This window comes from Podarcis cretensis, assembly GCF_951804945.1.
Source record: "Podarcis cretensis genome assembly, chromosome: Z".
In the NCBI taxonomy this organism is placed as follows: domain Eukaryota; kingdom Metazoa; phylum Chordata; class Lepidosauria; order Squamata; family Lacertidae; genus Podarcis; species Podarcis cretensis.
Window position 1 is genome coordinate 9,029,056 of NC_137184.1, and position 14,647 is coordinate 9,043,702.

General features: G+C 46.6%; 1 protein-coding gene across 14 annotated transcripts in view; it reads right to left on the reverse strand.

The window, feature by feature from the left end:
• Nucleotides 1-1,278: 1,278 nt before the first annotated feature.
• The window catches only part of EHMT1 (euchromatic histone lysine methyltransferase 1), a 139,184-nt gene continuing 125,815 nt past the window's right edge, over nt 1,279-14,647 (reverse strand). For all 14 annotated transcript variants that reach the window (XM_079961941.1, XM_079961933.1, XM_079961942.1 and 11 more), the window contains 4 exons: nt 12,988-13,074; nt 7,734-7,812; nt 6,270-6,445; nt 1,279-3,069 (listed from right to left, as the gene is read on the reverse strand). In XM_079961941.1, the coding sequence (XP_079818067.1) occupies nt 2,877-3,069; nt 6,270-6,445; nt 7,734-7,812; nt 12,988-13,074 (535 nt within the window). In that variant the 3' untranslated portion in view covers nt 1,279-2,876. The remainder of the gene's footprint in view (nt 3,070-6,269; nt 6,446-7,733; nt 7,813-12,987; nt 13,075-14,647) is intronic.

Here is a 14,647-nt window from a genome sequence, read left to right on the forward strand (position 1 = left end):
CTCCAGGGAAGCAAGAGGCAAGAGTTCAAGGACAGATTCCAGGCATGCAAAGGACACTCAAGTAGGGTTGGTTGTGGGTGTGGCCTGGGAATGGGTGTGGCTGAGATGGTGGTGATTGCTCAGAAGGCCAGAAGAAAGGTCTGGAGGGCCACATTCAGCCTTCAGGCCTAGAGTTTACCCACCCCTACTGCAAAGCTTCCTTGTACTAGGATTCTCCCTTGCCTGCAACCGCATCAGTGGCAGAGTATAAAATCTCCCTAAATTCAGTTTCTTCCACTTAAGTAGCACCAATACCCCCACTGAAACGTAAGCAGCTCATTCCAGCTGGCCAAGGTGCATGTGGATGAGTAGTCTTTAGTGGGGCTACTTATTTTATTTTTTTTAAATCCCATATGATCCACACTTTATAGCCAGGACAAGAATTATACAAATGGCAGAAATAGAGAATCCTATATGGGTAATAGGAAGGTTTGGGTAAACAGAAGGAAGGCAAACTGCCTGGGAAAATGTGCATCAGGTGCAGCAGTTGGGAACATAGAAATATGCCTCATATTTAGCAAAACTGTTGATTCGTCTAGTTTAGTACTGTCTATGTCGACTGGCAGCAGGGTTTCAGGCACGGGTCTCTCCCAGTCCTACTTGCAGATACCAGGGACTGGACCTGGTACTTTCTGCATGAAAAGTAGATGCCGCACCACTCAGCGGTTGTTACTTGTAGATTGTGATGCACTGAGTTATGGTTTGGAGAAGGCAATGAATGGAGAAGGTAAATAACAGTCAAGAAAAGCTCTATGCCCTTTTCAGAGGCACAGAAAAAGTAATCATTTCGTTAAGGTCTGGGGCTTTGCCTGTCTCTCTCTTATAAAGTCACATATGTGTGCACACCCACCTGCAACTCTCATCACTTTCTAATTTAGACTTGGAATCCCACTTGCAGAAGGTGGTGTCTGACAAGCCACTCAGCCTCAGATTTAGAGGACAGCCATGAGTGACTTGCCTTCCAGGGTTTTTGTTGGGAACACAATACAAAAACGTAACACAAGGTCCTATGAGCATCTAAAAAAAAGTTACAGAAATGTTCAAATGCCATTGTTATTGCCTGATTTTTGAGCTGCTTATAAACATGTGATGTAGCTGCACAGTGAACCCTGCTCTGAGGATGATATTGTTCCTGGATTAATTAAACTGGAATAAAACTGTGCATAGTAGGGAGCGCAAGGGGAAGTATTGCAAAAATTTAATCTAGTAAAGACTAAAGAGGCCAAAGGGGGCAAAATGTTTAATGCACTTTTTATTGATTTCATTGAAAACAGAACAAGGAAATGACAGGAGCCCAAAGGTGGGAACCTTTGAAACTCAAAAAAAAAAGAAAAAGAAAAAAAGAAAACATTTAACAGAAAGGAAAAGGGGGGAAAAGACCACCCAGCAATATGAACGGTTTAGAAGAGATGCACCCCTCCCCCTCCAAAAAAGAAAAATTAACCCCACAAAAAACAAAACAAAAAAGTCCCCAAACCTGGTACTGCACTAATTACAGTATTTAAGAGATAAATGGGGAAAAAGATGATCTGCTTTACCACCGCACAAAAGGTGATGACAGATTTTATTCCCACTACAATACTAACAAAAGGTCTTGTGGGTTTTGTCGTCCCTGCATTTTATACTAAGATCACTTTGTTCTTTTCTTTTTTTCTTCTTTTTATTATACAATTGAAAATTTCATTTTACGTAGTAGTGAGAAAAAAATCACACTAAAATCAGCACCGTTGAGTTGCTCGGGTGAGTTGCTTTTCTGTTCAGCTCCCCCCCCCCAGTATGGTACAAGAGAAATCAGTTCAATCCAACCGTCAACCTCACAATATGTAGCTTTACACGGGGAGTCATGGGGAGGAAATGAATGAAATCGGAAAAACGGCGATGGCACAGATAGACCACATTTGCCACCATGTTCTCAGGGGTGCCCAGGCTGAGCTTTTGCTTCAGGAAATGCCTGGAAGAGGGCCTCTCTGTAAGTGCCAGTTTCTCCGTATGGGAAAACAAACCAAAAAAATCCTTGATTCCTTTTCCAAGAGTTAGTGTTATGTAAGACATAAGGAATCCTTCCAAGCCTCCCATTGCACGATAGGGGTGTATGCGCCGAAACACTGGAAAAAAAACGAAAACTCTCTGTAATGGAGAAGCCCCTATCTGGACTTGGGAGAACCTCTGGGAGGTTGTGACGGAGAACAGCAAATACGCTGGCTAAGGCAGGCACCTTGTTCGAAAGAAGTTCCGTTTCAATCCTCGGACGATGAGCGAGAAAGGAAGGTCTGCCTGCAAAGTTAAGCTGGCCCCGGTGCTTGTGCCAAGGAGGTGGGTTTGGCTTCAAGAAATCGTCATCACCATAATCATCATCACATTTCATCAAGTATTCAGAGTTCTACTACAACTGGAGAGATGCAACATCAGCAGTCCATTCAAATCTTGTCCTTTCAGGAGGGGGAATCAAGTGGGTGGGGCGGAAGACCTCTTCCTTGGCTCGGAGAACAGGGATCACATTAAGAGAGGCCTCTAAAGGGCCTCTCAGCATGGAAGGATGAGAGCAGCTGCCCCTGGTTCACAAGCCAGCTACTTCCTGGTCTGCTGTGGGTGCAAGAAGGAAGCAGAGCGGACCTGCGTCATCTGTGACGAAGCACAAGGTGCCTGGTTCCTTTGTCCAGTAACACTCAATAGCAGCGCCTCAACGCTGGACTGCTGCAGGGCTGCGGGGTGGTATTTTGTGTTGGGTTTTTTTTAAACGGGAGGGGGAAGTCTCCTTTCTCGAAAATATATAAAAAAGAAATATCTTACAATCTGTGGTGGTGTTTTGTTTTTCTTTCTATGTGTGTAGAAAGCCCTCAAAAGGAGGTTGTTGCCACTGCTGTTGTAGAGCTCGTGTCAGGGAGCCTGCTCTCCAACACCTCCTGGGATGAGGAAGTGCTGGCCTGCCTCTGAGCCAGGATGGCGCTGGTGTACCTGCACTTGGGAGAGCCGCACAGGCAACTGAAGTAATTGCCCTTGACTTCCCAGAACCTATCGCCATAGTCAAACCTGAGAGAGAGAGAGAGAGAGAGAGTTAGAGAGTTGTACTTCTGGGCAAATATACACAGGAGGAAGTCACACAGTTGATTCCACCACCATCACCACCAAAAACAGCACAGGGGAATGGACTCCCCCACCAACCGACTGAGGCCCCCACTCCCTTCGAAGCAGTCTCCCAAGGGCTACATGTATGAAGTAAAGGTAAAGGTAAAGGGACCCTTGACCATTAGATCCAGTTGTGGCTGACTCTGGGGTTGCGGCGCTCATCTCACTTTATTGGCCGAGGGAGCCGGCGTACAGCTTCCAGGTCATGTGGCCAGCATGACTAAGCCGCTGCTGGCGAAACCAGAGCAGCACGTGGAAACGCCATTTACCTACTTGCACATTTATCTACTTGCACTTTGATGTGCTTTTGAACTGCTAGGTGGGCAGGAGCAGGGACCAAGCAACAGGCGCTCACCCCGGCGTGGGGATTCGAACCACTGACCTTCTGATCAGCAAGTCCTAGGCTCTGTGGTTTAACCCACAGCGCCACCCGCATCCCACTCATGTATGAAGTGGGTGGGGCCAAAAGCCAAAGTGGGGGTGACTGCCTGAAGAAGGGTTTAGTAGTTCTTTTAAGGATCAGCTTGGATGGAAACACTAGACAAGGCTTCCTCAACCTCGGCCCTCCAGATGTTTTGAGACTACAATTCCCATCATCCCTGACCACTGGTCCTGCCAGCTAGGTATCATGGGAGCTGTAGGCCAAAAACACCTGGAGGGCCGAGGTTGAGGAAGCCTGCACTAGACCTTGGTCTAGCCTTGGTTAAAGCCTGCACTTTAACCTCGGGGGGAAACTTTGGAAAAGTTATTTGAAGTTCACAGCATGTTAATTCTTTGAAGGAGAACTATATGAAAATGATTTACAGATGGCATTTAGCTCCGAGGAGACTTGTTAAGATGTATAAGACTGAATCAGATAAGTGCTGGGGATGCAAGGAGGTCGAGGGAACATTTTTTCCATTTGTGATGGACTTGTAAAAGGGTACTGGGAAATGATCCATAATGAATTGAAAAACAAGTTTAAAAGGACCTTCGCTCAAAAACCAGAGTCCTTTTTGTTGGGGATAATTCAGACAGAATTTCTCAGGTGTCAAAAAATGTATGCCACTACTGTGGCCCGTGTTTTGTTAGTCCAAAAATGGAAAATGAGCGAGATTCCAATTAAAGAAGAATGGCAACTTAAGCTGATGGAATATGCACAGCTTGAAGACTACACCAGCCAATGTTGACGAGGGAAGGCCAAACTTGGCCCTCCAGCTGTTTTGGGACTACAATTCCCATCATCCCTGACTACTGGTCCTGTTAGCTAGGGATGATGGGAGTTGTAGTCCCAAAACAGCAGGAGGGCCAAGTTTGGCCATGCCTAGTGTAGACAGTAATCAGCTGGGTGGACCAATGGTCTGAATCAGTAATTAGGCAGATTTGTCTGTTCCTATAATACTGACTTTTAAAAGAAACACTTTCCAAGTTGGGTTCCAATATAAACAAGGAATACAGTGATTTTTAAAAGGGAAGTGCAAAATACATTTTAAAAATGAAACAGAATCTTAAGAGCCAGCAGAAAGCTTAATCAAGCTCAGTTCAAGCTTATTAATGATCCCCACACCTTCAAAATTCATTTCCCCCACACCAAGCCCATACCCCAACCACAAAAAATAGTCGAACAAGCAACTATCTGCATTTACTGAGTCATGGCCCCTTATAATGTGAACATTGGCCCATCAACCTCAGTACTGTCTACACTGACTGGCAGCATCTCCTTAAGGTTTCAGATTGGGAGTCTCTCCAAGTCCTACCTGGAGATACCAGGGGTTTGAACCTCTGACAAGTGTTAGAAACTTGGATAGGAAAGCTAGGAGCCATGTGGGAACTAGGTTGTGGGCACCAAAACAAAATGTCTAGGCACTTTTTTCTTCCTTCTTCCGCATTACCAGACCAGATGATTCACCTGGCAGTGCGGTGATGGCAAAAAAAGTATTTTTTATTTTTTGCTGCTGGGCAAATCAGGTGTTCTGCAGGGCAGGACAGCAGCAAAAGATGAGTGCAGAACACCTGATTCGCTTGGCAGTAAAAAAAAAAGAAAGAAGAAAACACGTCTTTTGCTGCTGTGCTGCCAGGTGAATCAGGTGTTTTGTGGGGTAGTCCAGCAGCAAAAGACGTGCATCTTTTTGCTGCAGCCAGGCAGGTGGAGATGCTAGGGGCCAAGGGTGGCATCCAGACAGTCTCAAAAGGCCAGTTGCTGGTCACAAAGTGCAAATGGCACCCAGCTAATTTCGAACGCTGCCTGTGACCTTCAGAATGCATAGCCGATAGTCTGTTACTGTGGTGCAATGGGTTCCCATGAGCAGGAAGTTACAGACGCCTCCTTATGTAGATTGATTTGCTTTTTAGTGTTACTTCTCAACATCTGTTTCATGGCTTCTGTGCGAGTAAGCTGGGGCAAGGGGTGAGGGCGTGAACACACATGCGCAGATCTGAAGAAGGCCAACACATGCACAGAGCTGGAGGAACGCTTGAAAGCAGATCCAGAAAAGCCATGAAAAGCCATGAGCTTTGATATAGCTCAGTCAATAGAGCATGAGACACTCTAATCTTGGGGTTGTGGGTTCAAGGGGGGTTGAACTAATGACCCTTGTGGTTCTTTCCAACTCCGCAGTTCCATGATTCAATGAAATGCACATTGAATGTATGGTCCGAGTGTGACCTTGTTTTGTTGAATGCAACCCAAAGAGAAGGAGCCTGCAGAACAGGGAGATGGAAATGGGTAGGTTCTGACCCAGACCTCTGCTGGTTTCAGACATCCCCACTGCTAGCATGTGACCCATGGGCGTCCATGGAGATGGGGCAGGAGGTCAAGGGGGAGCGATTCCCCTCCCCGTGAACTGATGAACCATAATCCCAATTTCCAGCACTTATTCGCTCCCTTCCCCCAAAGAGTGAGTTTCTAGCACTTGGAAATTAGACGTGATGTACAGGCACTATACCCACAGGTGCCCACAATCTGATCCCCCACCACATAAATATTATCCCTGAAGGAATGGCTGCCCCTGACAGACCAAGGGCTGCCTCCATCCCTGTGCTTAAGCAACTCTTCTTCCTCCCTCCTCCTCCTCCTCTTCCTGCTTTCCATTCCTGCCATTTCCTTCTCTTCCTCTTACACATACCCAATCTCTTCTCCCGCTTGGATATTCTTGGTACTGAAGAATGCAATTCTGGGAAAGCGCAGGTCCTGGTGGGACATGAAGACTCGTACGGCGGTCAGGTTGGGCTCGCAGAAATGGTTGATGAAGCGGCTGATGTTGCCGTAAAAGCGGGCATCTATGCAGTACACGTCTTTGTTCTGAGGAAGTTGGGGAGGGGGACAGAGAGAACCTCTGATTAGACTTGAGTTTTGGTTCCATGTAAAATCAGTCTCTGCTGGAGCTGGAGGAAATTATTTGAAGAGTTATCCTGCGCAGGTATTTTAGCCACTCACTTATGCCCCCGTATGCACCATGGACTTAAAGCAATTCTTATACCACTTTGAAAGTCATGGTTTCCACTGAAGAATTATGGGAACTGTTGCTTGTTAAGGGTGCAAGAGTACTGCTAGAAGAAACTCACCCACCCCCCACATTCTTCCTCACAGAGCTACAGTTCCTAGAGTTGGGAAACAGGTTCAAATATGTCTCATTTTCCATCCTCCTCCCCTGAATACTTTTCGTTCAATAGAGATCAAGGTCCCATTTGCAGTATACAATAAAAGCATCTTTATACCACTTTGCCCAAAGAATCCTGGGAACTATAGTTTGTTAAGGGTGCAGAGTACTGCTAGGAGAACTCCCTATTCCCATCACAGAGGTACAATCCCCAGAGTACCCTGTGAGCGGAGGGGATGCATTTGCACTATGCTGACCCTTCCTCCTCTACTATTCCCGGAATTCCTTGGGAAGAAGGATTGACTGTTAAAACACTTTGGGAATTGTAGCTCTGTGAGTGGGAGTAGGTGTCCCTAGCAGCTCTCAGCATCCTTAACACCTTCAGTTCGCAGGATTCTTTGGTGGAAGCCATGACTGTTTGAAAGTGGTGCCCCGCTGCTTTAAATGCATAGTAGATATGGCCTTAAGAACAAGCAAAACAGCTGAATTAAAAGTTATTAAGAGGCAGCTTCCAACTAATGCCCCATGGTGGAAGTGGGTCTGCATGAGCCATTTTGCCTTTCAGGGTTGTACCCAACTAAGTTCTACTCAGAGTAAGCCCACTGAGATTACTGGATCCAAGTTAAATAGTGTCTGTTATTCTTCAGTAAGTCTACTTTGAGCAGGACTAGCGTTGGATACAATCCTTGGTAACTAATCTTTGTCCCTCCCCCCCCCATCACCTTTCGGCAAAGAGTCGTGCTCAGCAGAGGCTGTTTATGAGCTGGTGGCCCAGAAGAAGATGTCCCAGTTTCCCCCATCATCTGTCCCCTGGGTCTCTCAGCCCTTTCCCCTTCCCAATTCTACAGGATGTTTTGCTTTTCCTAAAAGGCGAGAAGAGCTTCCTGTCACACCAACTTACAGATGATGAAATGGGGGGTGGGATGGGGGAAGAGGCAGAATTTGTTTTAGCACTTTCTGCTTGTCCTGTGAGCCCATCAAATTTACTACCTGGTCGCCAAGTTCAAAAAGGTAGGTGTCTTCTTCCCGTACATTTGCCTCTGAATCAGAAATTAGCTCTCCAACATACCTGCGGGAGAAATGAGAAACCAGAATTGGAGACTAATGACCTTTTTTTTTTGCAACAGATTTGGACATATGGTAGTTGATGCATTCAAAAGAACCTCCTTCCAAGACAGCCTCTTCCTTAACATCCCAAAACCCGGTCCTCTCCATTTTGACAAGTTTTGGGTGACCTGAATGACTGCTCCCCTCAAGGGGTCAGCTTGCACTCTTGTTCCCAGAAGCAAAAAGCCACAGCCTGTAGGAGGAGCTAGACTACATGGTAAGAGATCAATAAATGGGTCCCCAAATGCATATTTGGGTTAAAATAAGGTCCTGGGTCCGAAAAGGCTGACGGCAGTTGCTGGTGCCCATTGGGACTGGTAGGGCAGATGGCAGGGAGACCAACAGTAGGGGGGGCCAGAGGCAATGACAAGTGATGCCAACATGTTGTCCTGCTCTGCCCTGCTGAGTTCTACATGGGAACAACACTGAGACTAAACAAGAGGAAGCTTACAGGCAAGGCCAGCACATCCTGGGCTGGTTCTAAGTAGGATGACAGGCATGTGATGGCTGGCTGAGGGCAGACTAGTGTTGCTTAGCCTGGGCTCCATTTTCCCAGTAGAGCAGCCTCCATTACTCTATACCAGGCATCCCCAATCTCGGCCCTCCAGATGTTTTGGGACTACAACTCCCATCATCCCTAGCTAACAGGACCAGTGGTGATGGGAACTGTAGTCCCAAAACATCTGGAGGGCCGAGTTTGGGGGTGCCTGCTCTATACCAACAACTCTGTTAGAGATGCTCCCAAAGCATTTTCAGTCTGACAAAGTCACTCAATAATGTGAAGCTGGACCAGTGAGGGGTGTGGTCTAGGGAGAGACCAGAGGGTCTTCCCATTCCTGCTCTGGCTGCAGCTCCACCTCTTCTGTCTGCAGCTTTTCCAAGACACAGTGAGACCACTTCACAGAGTTGCCTCCTAGCATCCTTTAAAGCTGGGGTGGGGGTCCCGTGGCCCTCAAGGTGCTGCTGGACTACAACTCCCATCATCCTTGACCATTTGCTATGGTGGCCAGGGCTGATGGGAGTCGGGAGCCTTCCACTCTGGAGTGTCCCTCCTGCATCACAATCTCTTCCAGATCCATTGGTGAGTGTGGTTAAAAGGTGGGCCTCCTAAACACATGGGCACATTTAAGGGTGAAATTGTTTCCACCCACCTTCTCCTAAACAATGCTAATATGTCATACCAGGTTAATTAGAAAGTAATAATCTGGTTCAGCCCTGAGTGCTCACTGGAAGGACAGATCGTGAAGCTGAGGCTCCAATACTTTGGCCACCTCATGAGAAGAGAAGACTCCCTGGAAAAGACCCTGATGTTGGGAAAGATGGAGGGCACAAGGAGAAGGGGACGACAGAGGACGAGATGGTTGGATAGTGTCTTCGAAGCTACAAACATGAGTCTGACCAAACTGCGGGAGGCAGTGGAAGACAGGAGGGCCTGGCGTGCTCTGGTCCATGGGGTCACGAAGAGTCGGACACGACTAAACGACTAAACAACAACAACAACAATAATCTGGTTCAGAGCAACTCTAACAAGATGTGCTAGGAATAACATTTCTAATTGTAATTACTTTAAGAACATTTTTAACTGTAATTGCTTTTAGATCTCTTTCAGCTGTAATTGTTTTTAGAATGTGTTAATCTGTTTTAGAATGTTTCTGTTTTTAAATTGTGTATCTGTTTGCCACTCTGGGCTCCTCTGCGGAGGAAGGACTGGATACAGATTCAGTAAGTATATGAAATCAACAGACACACACTTTAAAGGTTGCTAGCTAGGCTGCCTTTACGCTGCATACCTCCTTTCTGTCTTTTGAGCCTCTGACTTTGCATCTCATCAAGCAGTTCTGTAGCATTGCAGAGGCTGTAAAAAATTCACCTCGGCTGCTGAGGAAAAGTCGCATCCATCAGGCTTGCTCTGGAGGTTCAAACTGCCTTGGGCTGTTCAAAGGTTATTAAGAAATATACGAGACCTAAGGGACACTCTTGCCTGGCAACTGTGCTCCTCTGACGGGGTAATGCTGAGAGTGCCATATACCTGAGAGGTTCATTTAGTTATGTACTAGTAACCAGGCTTTTAGTGTTGCACCTCCAGCCCCCTGGAATCAATTAGGGATGTTTAGGTGGCCATTTTTGTTTTGTTTTAAGGAATGCTTTTTTGGGTAGGCTTTCTCTGTAGCTGTTGTGACTTCTCTGCATTTTATCTCTCTTGGCTCCAAGTGAGAGCTTGACTGTACACCTGAAAAGGGTACAGGAAAAGGGCAACTAAAATGATTGAGGGGCTACAGAAACTAACCCTTTGAGGAGACACCTTATGTGTTCTTCGTTTTAGTTTAGAAAAGGGATGGTGAACCTGTGCTCCTCCAGCTGCTGATGGACTGAAAACTATCATCATCCCTGACCATTGGCCATGCTGGCTAGATCACGGCAGGAGATGGGAGTCCAGCAACATCTGGAGAGCCACAGCTTTCCCCCACCTGATTTAGGTGGAGGGGAGGCAATGACAGAAGCGTATGGCACCATGAATGGTGTGGAGAAAGCACAAAATGAGTACCGTATTTTTTGCTCTATAGGACGCACCAGACCATAGGAGGGGGAGAACAGAAGAAGAAGAAAAATCTCCCCCTCTCTGCTCAGCGCCCCTTCAGCGAAGCGGCAGGAGAAATGGAGCCCCTTCCTTTTCTCCCCCCGCTTCGCTGAAGGGGCGCTGCGCAGCTCTTCCTCTCTGCTGAAGCCAGGAGAGTCTTGCTCTCCCGGCTTCAGCAAAAGGAACCCAAAACCTTTGGAGCGCAGTGGGACCTCGCGCTGCACTCCGAAGGCTTCAGGCAGCTATCCCTGAAGCCTGGAGAGCGAGAGGGGCCGGTGCGCACTGACCCCTCTGGCTCTCCAGCCTTCAGCGAAAGCATTGCCAAGCCTCCAGAGCGTGGAGAGAGCGCTCCCTCTGCACTTCGGAGGCTTCACGTTGCATTCACTGAAGCCAGGGAGCCTGCATTCACTCCATAGGACACACATACATTTCCCCTTAATTTTTGGAGGGGGAAAAGTGTGTCCTATAGAGCGAAAAATACAGTATTTCTCCCTCTCCCAAAATACTAGAACCTGGGACCACCCAATGAAGCTGAATGTTGGAAGCTAATAGAATCCACTGCCACCAAGTTGGGTGGGTTTAAAAGGAGTAAAACAAATTCATGGCTGTCAATTGCTACTAGCTGCAGTGGGTGTGCTCTACCTCTACTGCCTCTGACTGCCAATTGCTGGGAGAGTACTGCTGCTGTGTTCAGGTCCTGCTTTGCAGGCTTTCCATTGGGGTATCTGCTTGGCCACTGTGAAAGCAGGACGCTGGAGCAGATGTGGATCCACCAGGGCTCTTTGTTATTTTCTTATTCATAAAACAGGACAGAAGGAAGCAAACGGTTTCCCTTAACTCCACAAAGTATTGTATGTATGAAGTCCACATGTATGAGTTCACAGCCCGTTGTCCCCTTCTGTTATTGAAGGCCCACACTTCCACCACAGGCACTGTGCTTCCTTTTCTTTTCCATGGAAATAGATGTGATGTCATGCAGAGGATTATGACATCAAATGCGGGAGAGCGATTAGCCGCTAAAACCAAAGGCGCCCTGAACTGATGTGAAGGGCAGAACCAGGAAGGCTCATTAATCACCAGAGCAGGCAGGCTCCAGAAATCAACGTGATTAATCTCCTCTCCACTTAAGATAGTCCAAGGGAAACAAATGATGGCCTGGAAGAGCTTTCTGAAACTCCCAGGGTAAAAACATGACCAATTTCTAATGCAGCAAACCTTCCTAAGGCTGGGCTGAAGAACCAGGTTTCACAAGGGGCACTTGATATTTCTTTTTACTGTGGGGAAGGAGGCTGTGGAAGCAAGGCTGAATGAAGACAGGGCTAGGGAATGTTTTTCAGCCTGGGGGCCACATCCCCTCGTGGGCAGTCTTCTCGAGGGCCACAAACCAGAGGTGGAATGCCTTTATGAATCAGGCCACATTCAAAGCCATGCAAAAATTAAAGGTTTCCACTCTCATACACCTCTCCGCGCAGGGAAAGAGGCGGCATTATCACAGCCCACAGGGCATGGCCAGAAGGGGTGAAGCCTGGAGAGAGTCTCAAAGGCCAGATAGAGAAGTGTGGTGGGCTGCATTTGGCCCCCAGGCCTGAGGTGCCCCACAAGCACTTGCCCTACTTTCAGAGAGCAGCTGAATAGAAAGCAACAAGGACAATGAGGAGCATGGTTAGCAGTGGACCAGGGCAGGGGTAGTTCAGCATGTTGCCTACCCCTGTTTTAAGCCCATGGGCAACTAGTTGCAGTGAACTGGGGGGGGGTGAGTGAGTGAGTGAGTGTGCACGTGCATCACTACCCAACACACAAGGTGTCTGTCACTGTCACATACTAGGTAGTGCAACAGAGATCACGTAAGCTGCTGGTGAATGGCACTTGGCAACCTTGCAGAATTTATTTATTTATTTCAACAGCATTTCTATTGATTGCCTGGTTGTTAAGAGAGGGGAGAGAACAGCCACACAAAACAGTTCTTATGGGGAATGAATTTTTGCCTGGGATATTTCCAAGTCCAAGTCCACAATCTCAACTGGATACAACCTGAGCCCAAGGTGAATATGAGGCCTTGAACCCACATTCCATGGCCTCTTCCAAGATATAAGAATAATGGCACATGGGCTAAAACTCAAGGGTCCACATATGGAAGGTTCAGAGACTGAGTAAGGAAGTGTGTGTTTGGAGGGGGGGCACACTGCAAGCTTAAGCCCTTGTGACACAAGCTCTAAGGAGAGTTCTCTCTTCCTACTATGTTGAAAGAAAAGAAGAGAAGAAGAGTTTGGATTTGATATCCTGCTTTATCACCACCCCAAGGAGTCTCAGAGCGGCTAACGTTTTCCTTTCCCTTCCTTTCCCACAACAAACACTCTGTGAGGTGAGTGGGGCTGAGAGACTTCAGAGAAGTGTGACTGGTCCAAGGTCACCCAGCAGCTGCATGTGGAGGAGCAGGGAATCGAACCCGGTTCACCAGACTACGAGTCCACTGCTCTTAACCACTAGATCACACTGGCTCTCACACCACACTGGCTCACGCTTCCAACTGTTTTTTTTTTCTAAAGGCAAGGCACTCACTCGCAAACAAAGGTCCCCAGTGGAATGTCCTGCATTGTCCGCACACCCCAGCTCATCTTCTGTGTCCGATAAAGCTGTAATCGAATCCTGGAAGGCAAAGATCAACCCTGTGAGAACTAATTTTTTTAAAATGCATTTGTAGATTTAACAGAATTAGTTCCCTGCTTAGCTGCAAACAAAACCTCTGAGGGTTCAAAGTTGTGTCCAACTAAGTTCTACTTAAAGAGCAGGTGCCCCGAAATTAATGGATGTAAGTTAGTTGTGCCCATTATTTTCAACAGGCCTATTTTGAAAAGGCCTAGCATTGGATGAAACCTAAAGAATGTAAAATTTATATGAAAAATTGTAAAATAAAAGTCAACATGTTTAAAAACTGGAATATCAGAAAAATCAATTGTTTTACAAACTATCCCACGAGCTAAAATTGCAGCATAAAGTAATGTCAGCTTTACATGGAACAGCTTTACATGTGTGTCACAGAAACAGCCAGATTAATTTCTATGGACTTGTGTTTCCATTTGAAAGTAACTTGAATGTTTGATGCAGAAACCAATAATTTTCATTTTATTTTGGACTGCATCCAATGCTAGTCCTACTCAGAGAAGGCCCACTGAAAATAATGAACACGACTTGCTTAATCTATTCATTTTAGTGGGTCTACTCTGAGCTGAACTCAGTTGGACACTTCTTCTTCTTCAACATGTCTTGAAGCTGTTTGCCAGCCTGCAGCCCACAGGACTCATTTCAGACTAGTTTACTCTCCCAGCCAAACACTCAAAACAGAATCCAGACTCTGCTACCGATCAGAATTCAGGTGAGTCATGTAGGCTGCCTTCAAGGAATAATTCTTGATGTGCCACCTACACAATCTTTCTCTTGGTTTTATCTATTCCCCCCTCCCCAGCTTGAAATTCTTCAAATATTTGCAGATCATTGCAGGAAGCCAGTATGGCTTCCCTAGCATCAACACTTCCAGAATCCACTTCTATGGTGTGTCCCTGTAAGAAAAACACGGGCCTAATTTGAATAGTAGAGTGCCTGGTATCTGGTGGGCGGGGCTTGTGTGCTTTGCTCCAGAATCAGCCCCTCTCTTTAGGGTGTGTTCAGTTAAGAGTGTCAGTTATGAGGGCCCAACTGCCTCTTCTTGTTTCTTGCCTCAAACTTGCCACATGTTTTATTTGGCTTCTCTCATCATGTTATTTTGTTGTAGTTTTCTTTATTACTAAAGCTTAGTTTACATTTACGTGAAAGGCTTATTTTTCTCAAAGAAAAAGAAACTCTGCGGAGGAAAGGTGTGGTATGTCCTAAACTGCGCAGCTGACTGATATTCCCAGTTTGCCAGCATGTGGCGGGACCCCCATGTTAGCAGAAATAGAAAGAATATGGGGAGAGGAATGCCTAATGAAACAGAGAGAGAGAGAGAGAGAGAGAGAGAGAGAGAGAGAGAGAGAGTGTCAGTCCAATGTGGGCTGAGTTTGCTCAGCGGCCACCAAATGTTGCATGTTTTAAGTGGAAATGCAAAATTGAGCAGGAGTGGGTGGGGTTAGAATAGAGAATCCTGGAAAAACAGGCTAGCTGGCAACCTTACACTGTAACATTTTGTTGTAGGTTCCCTTGTTCATTAAGGCCACAATCCTATGCAATAAACTCAGTGGGACTC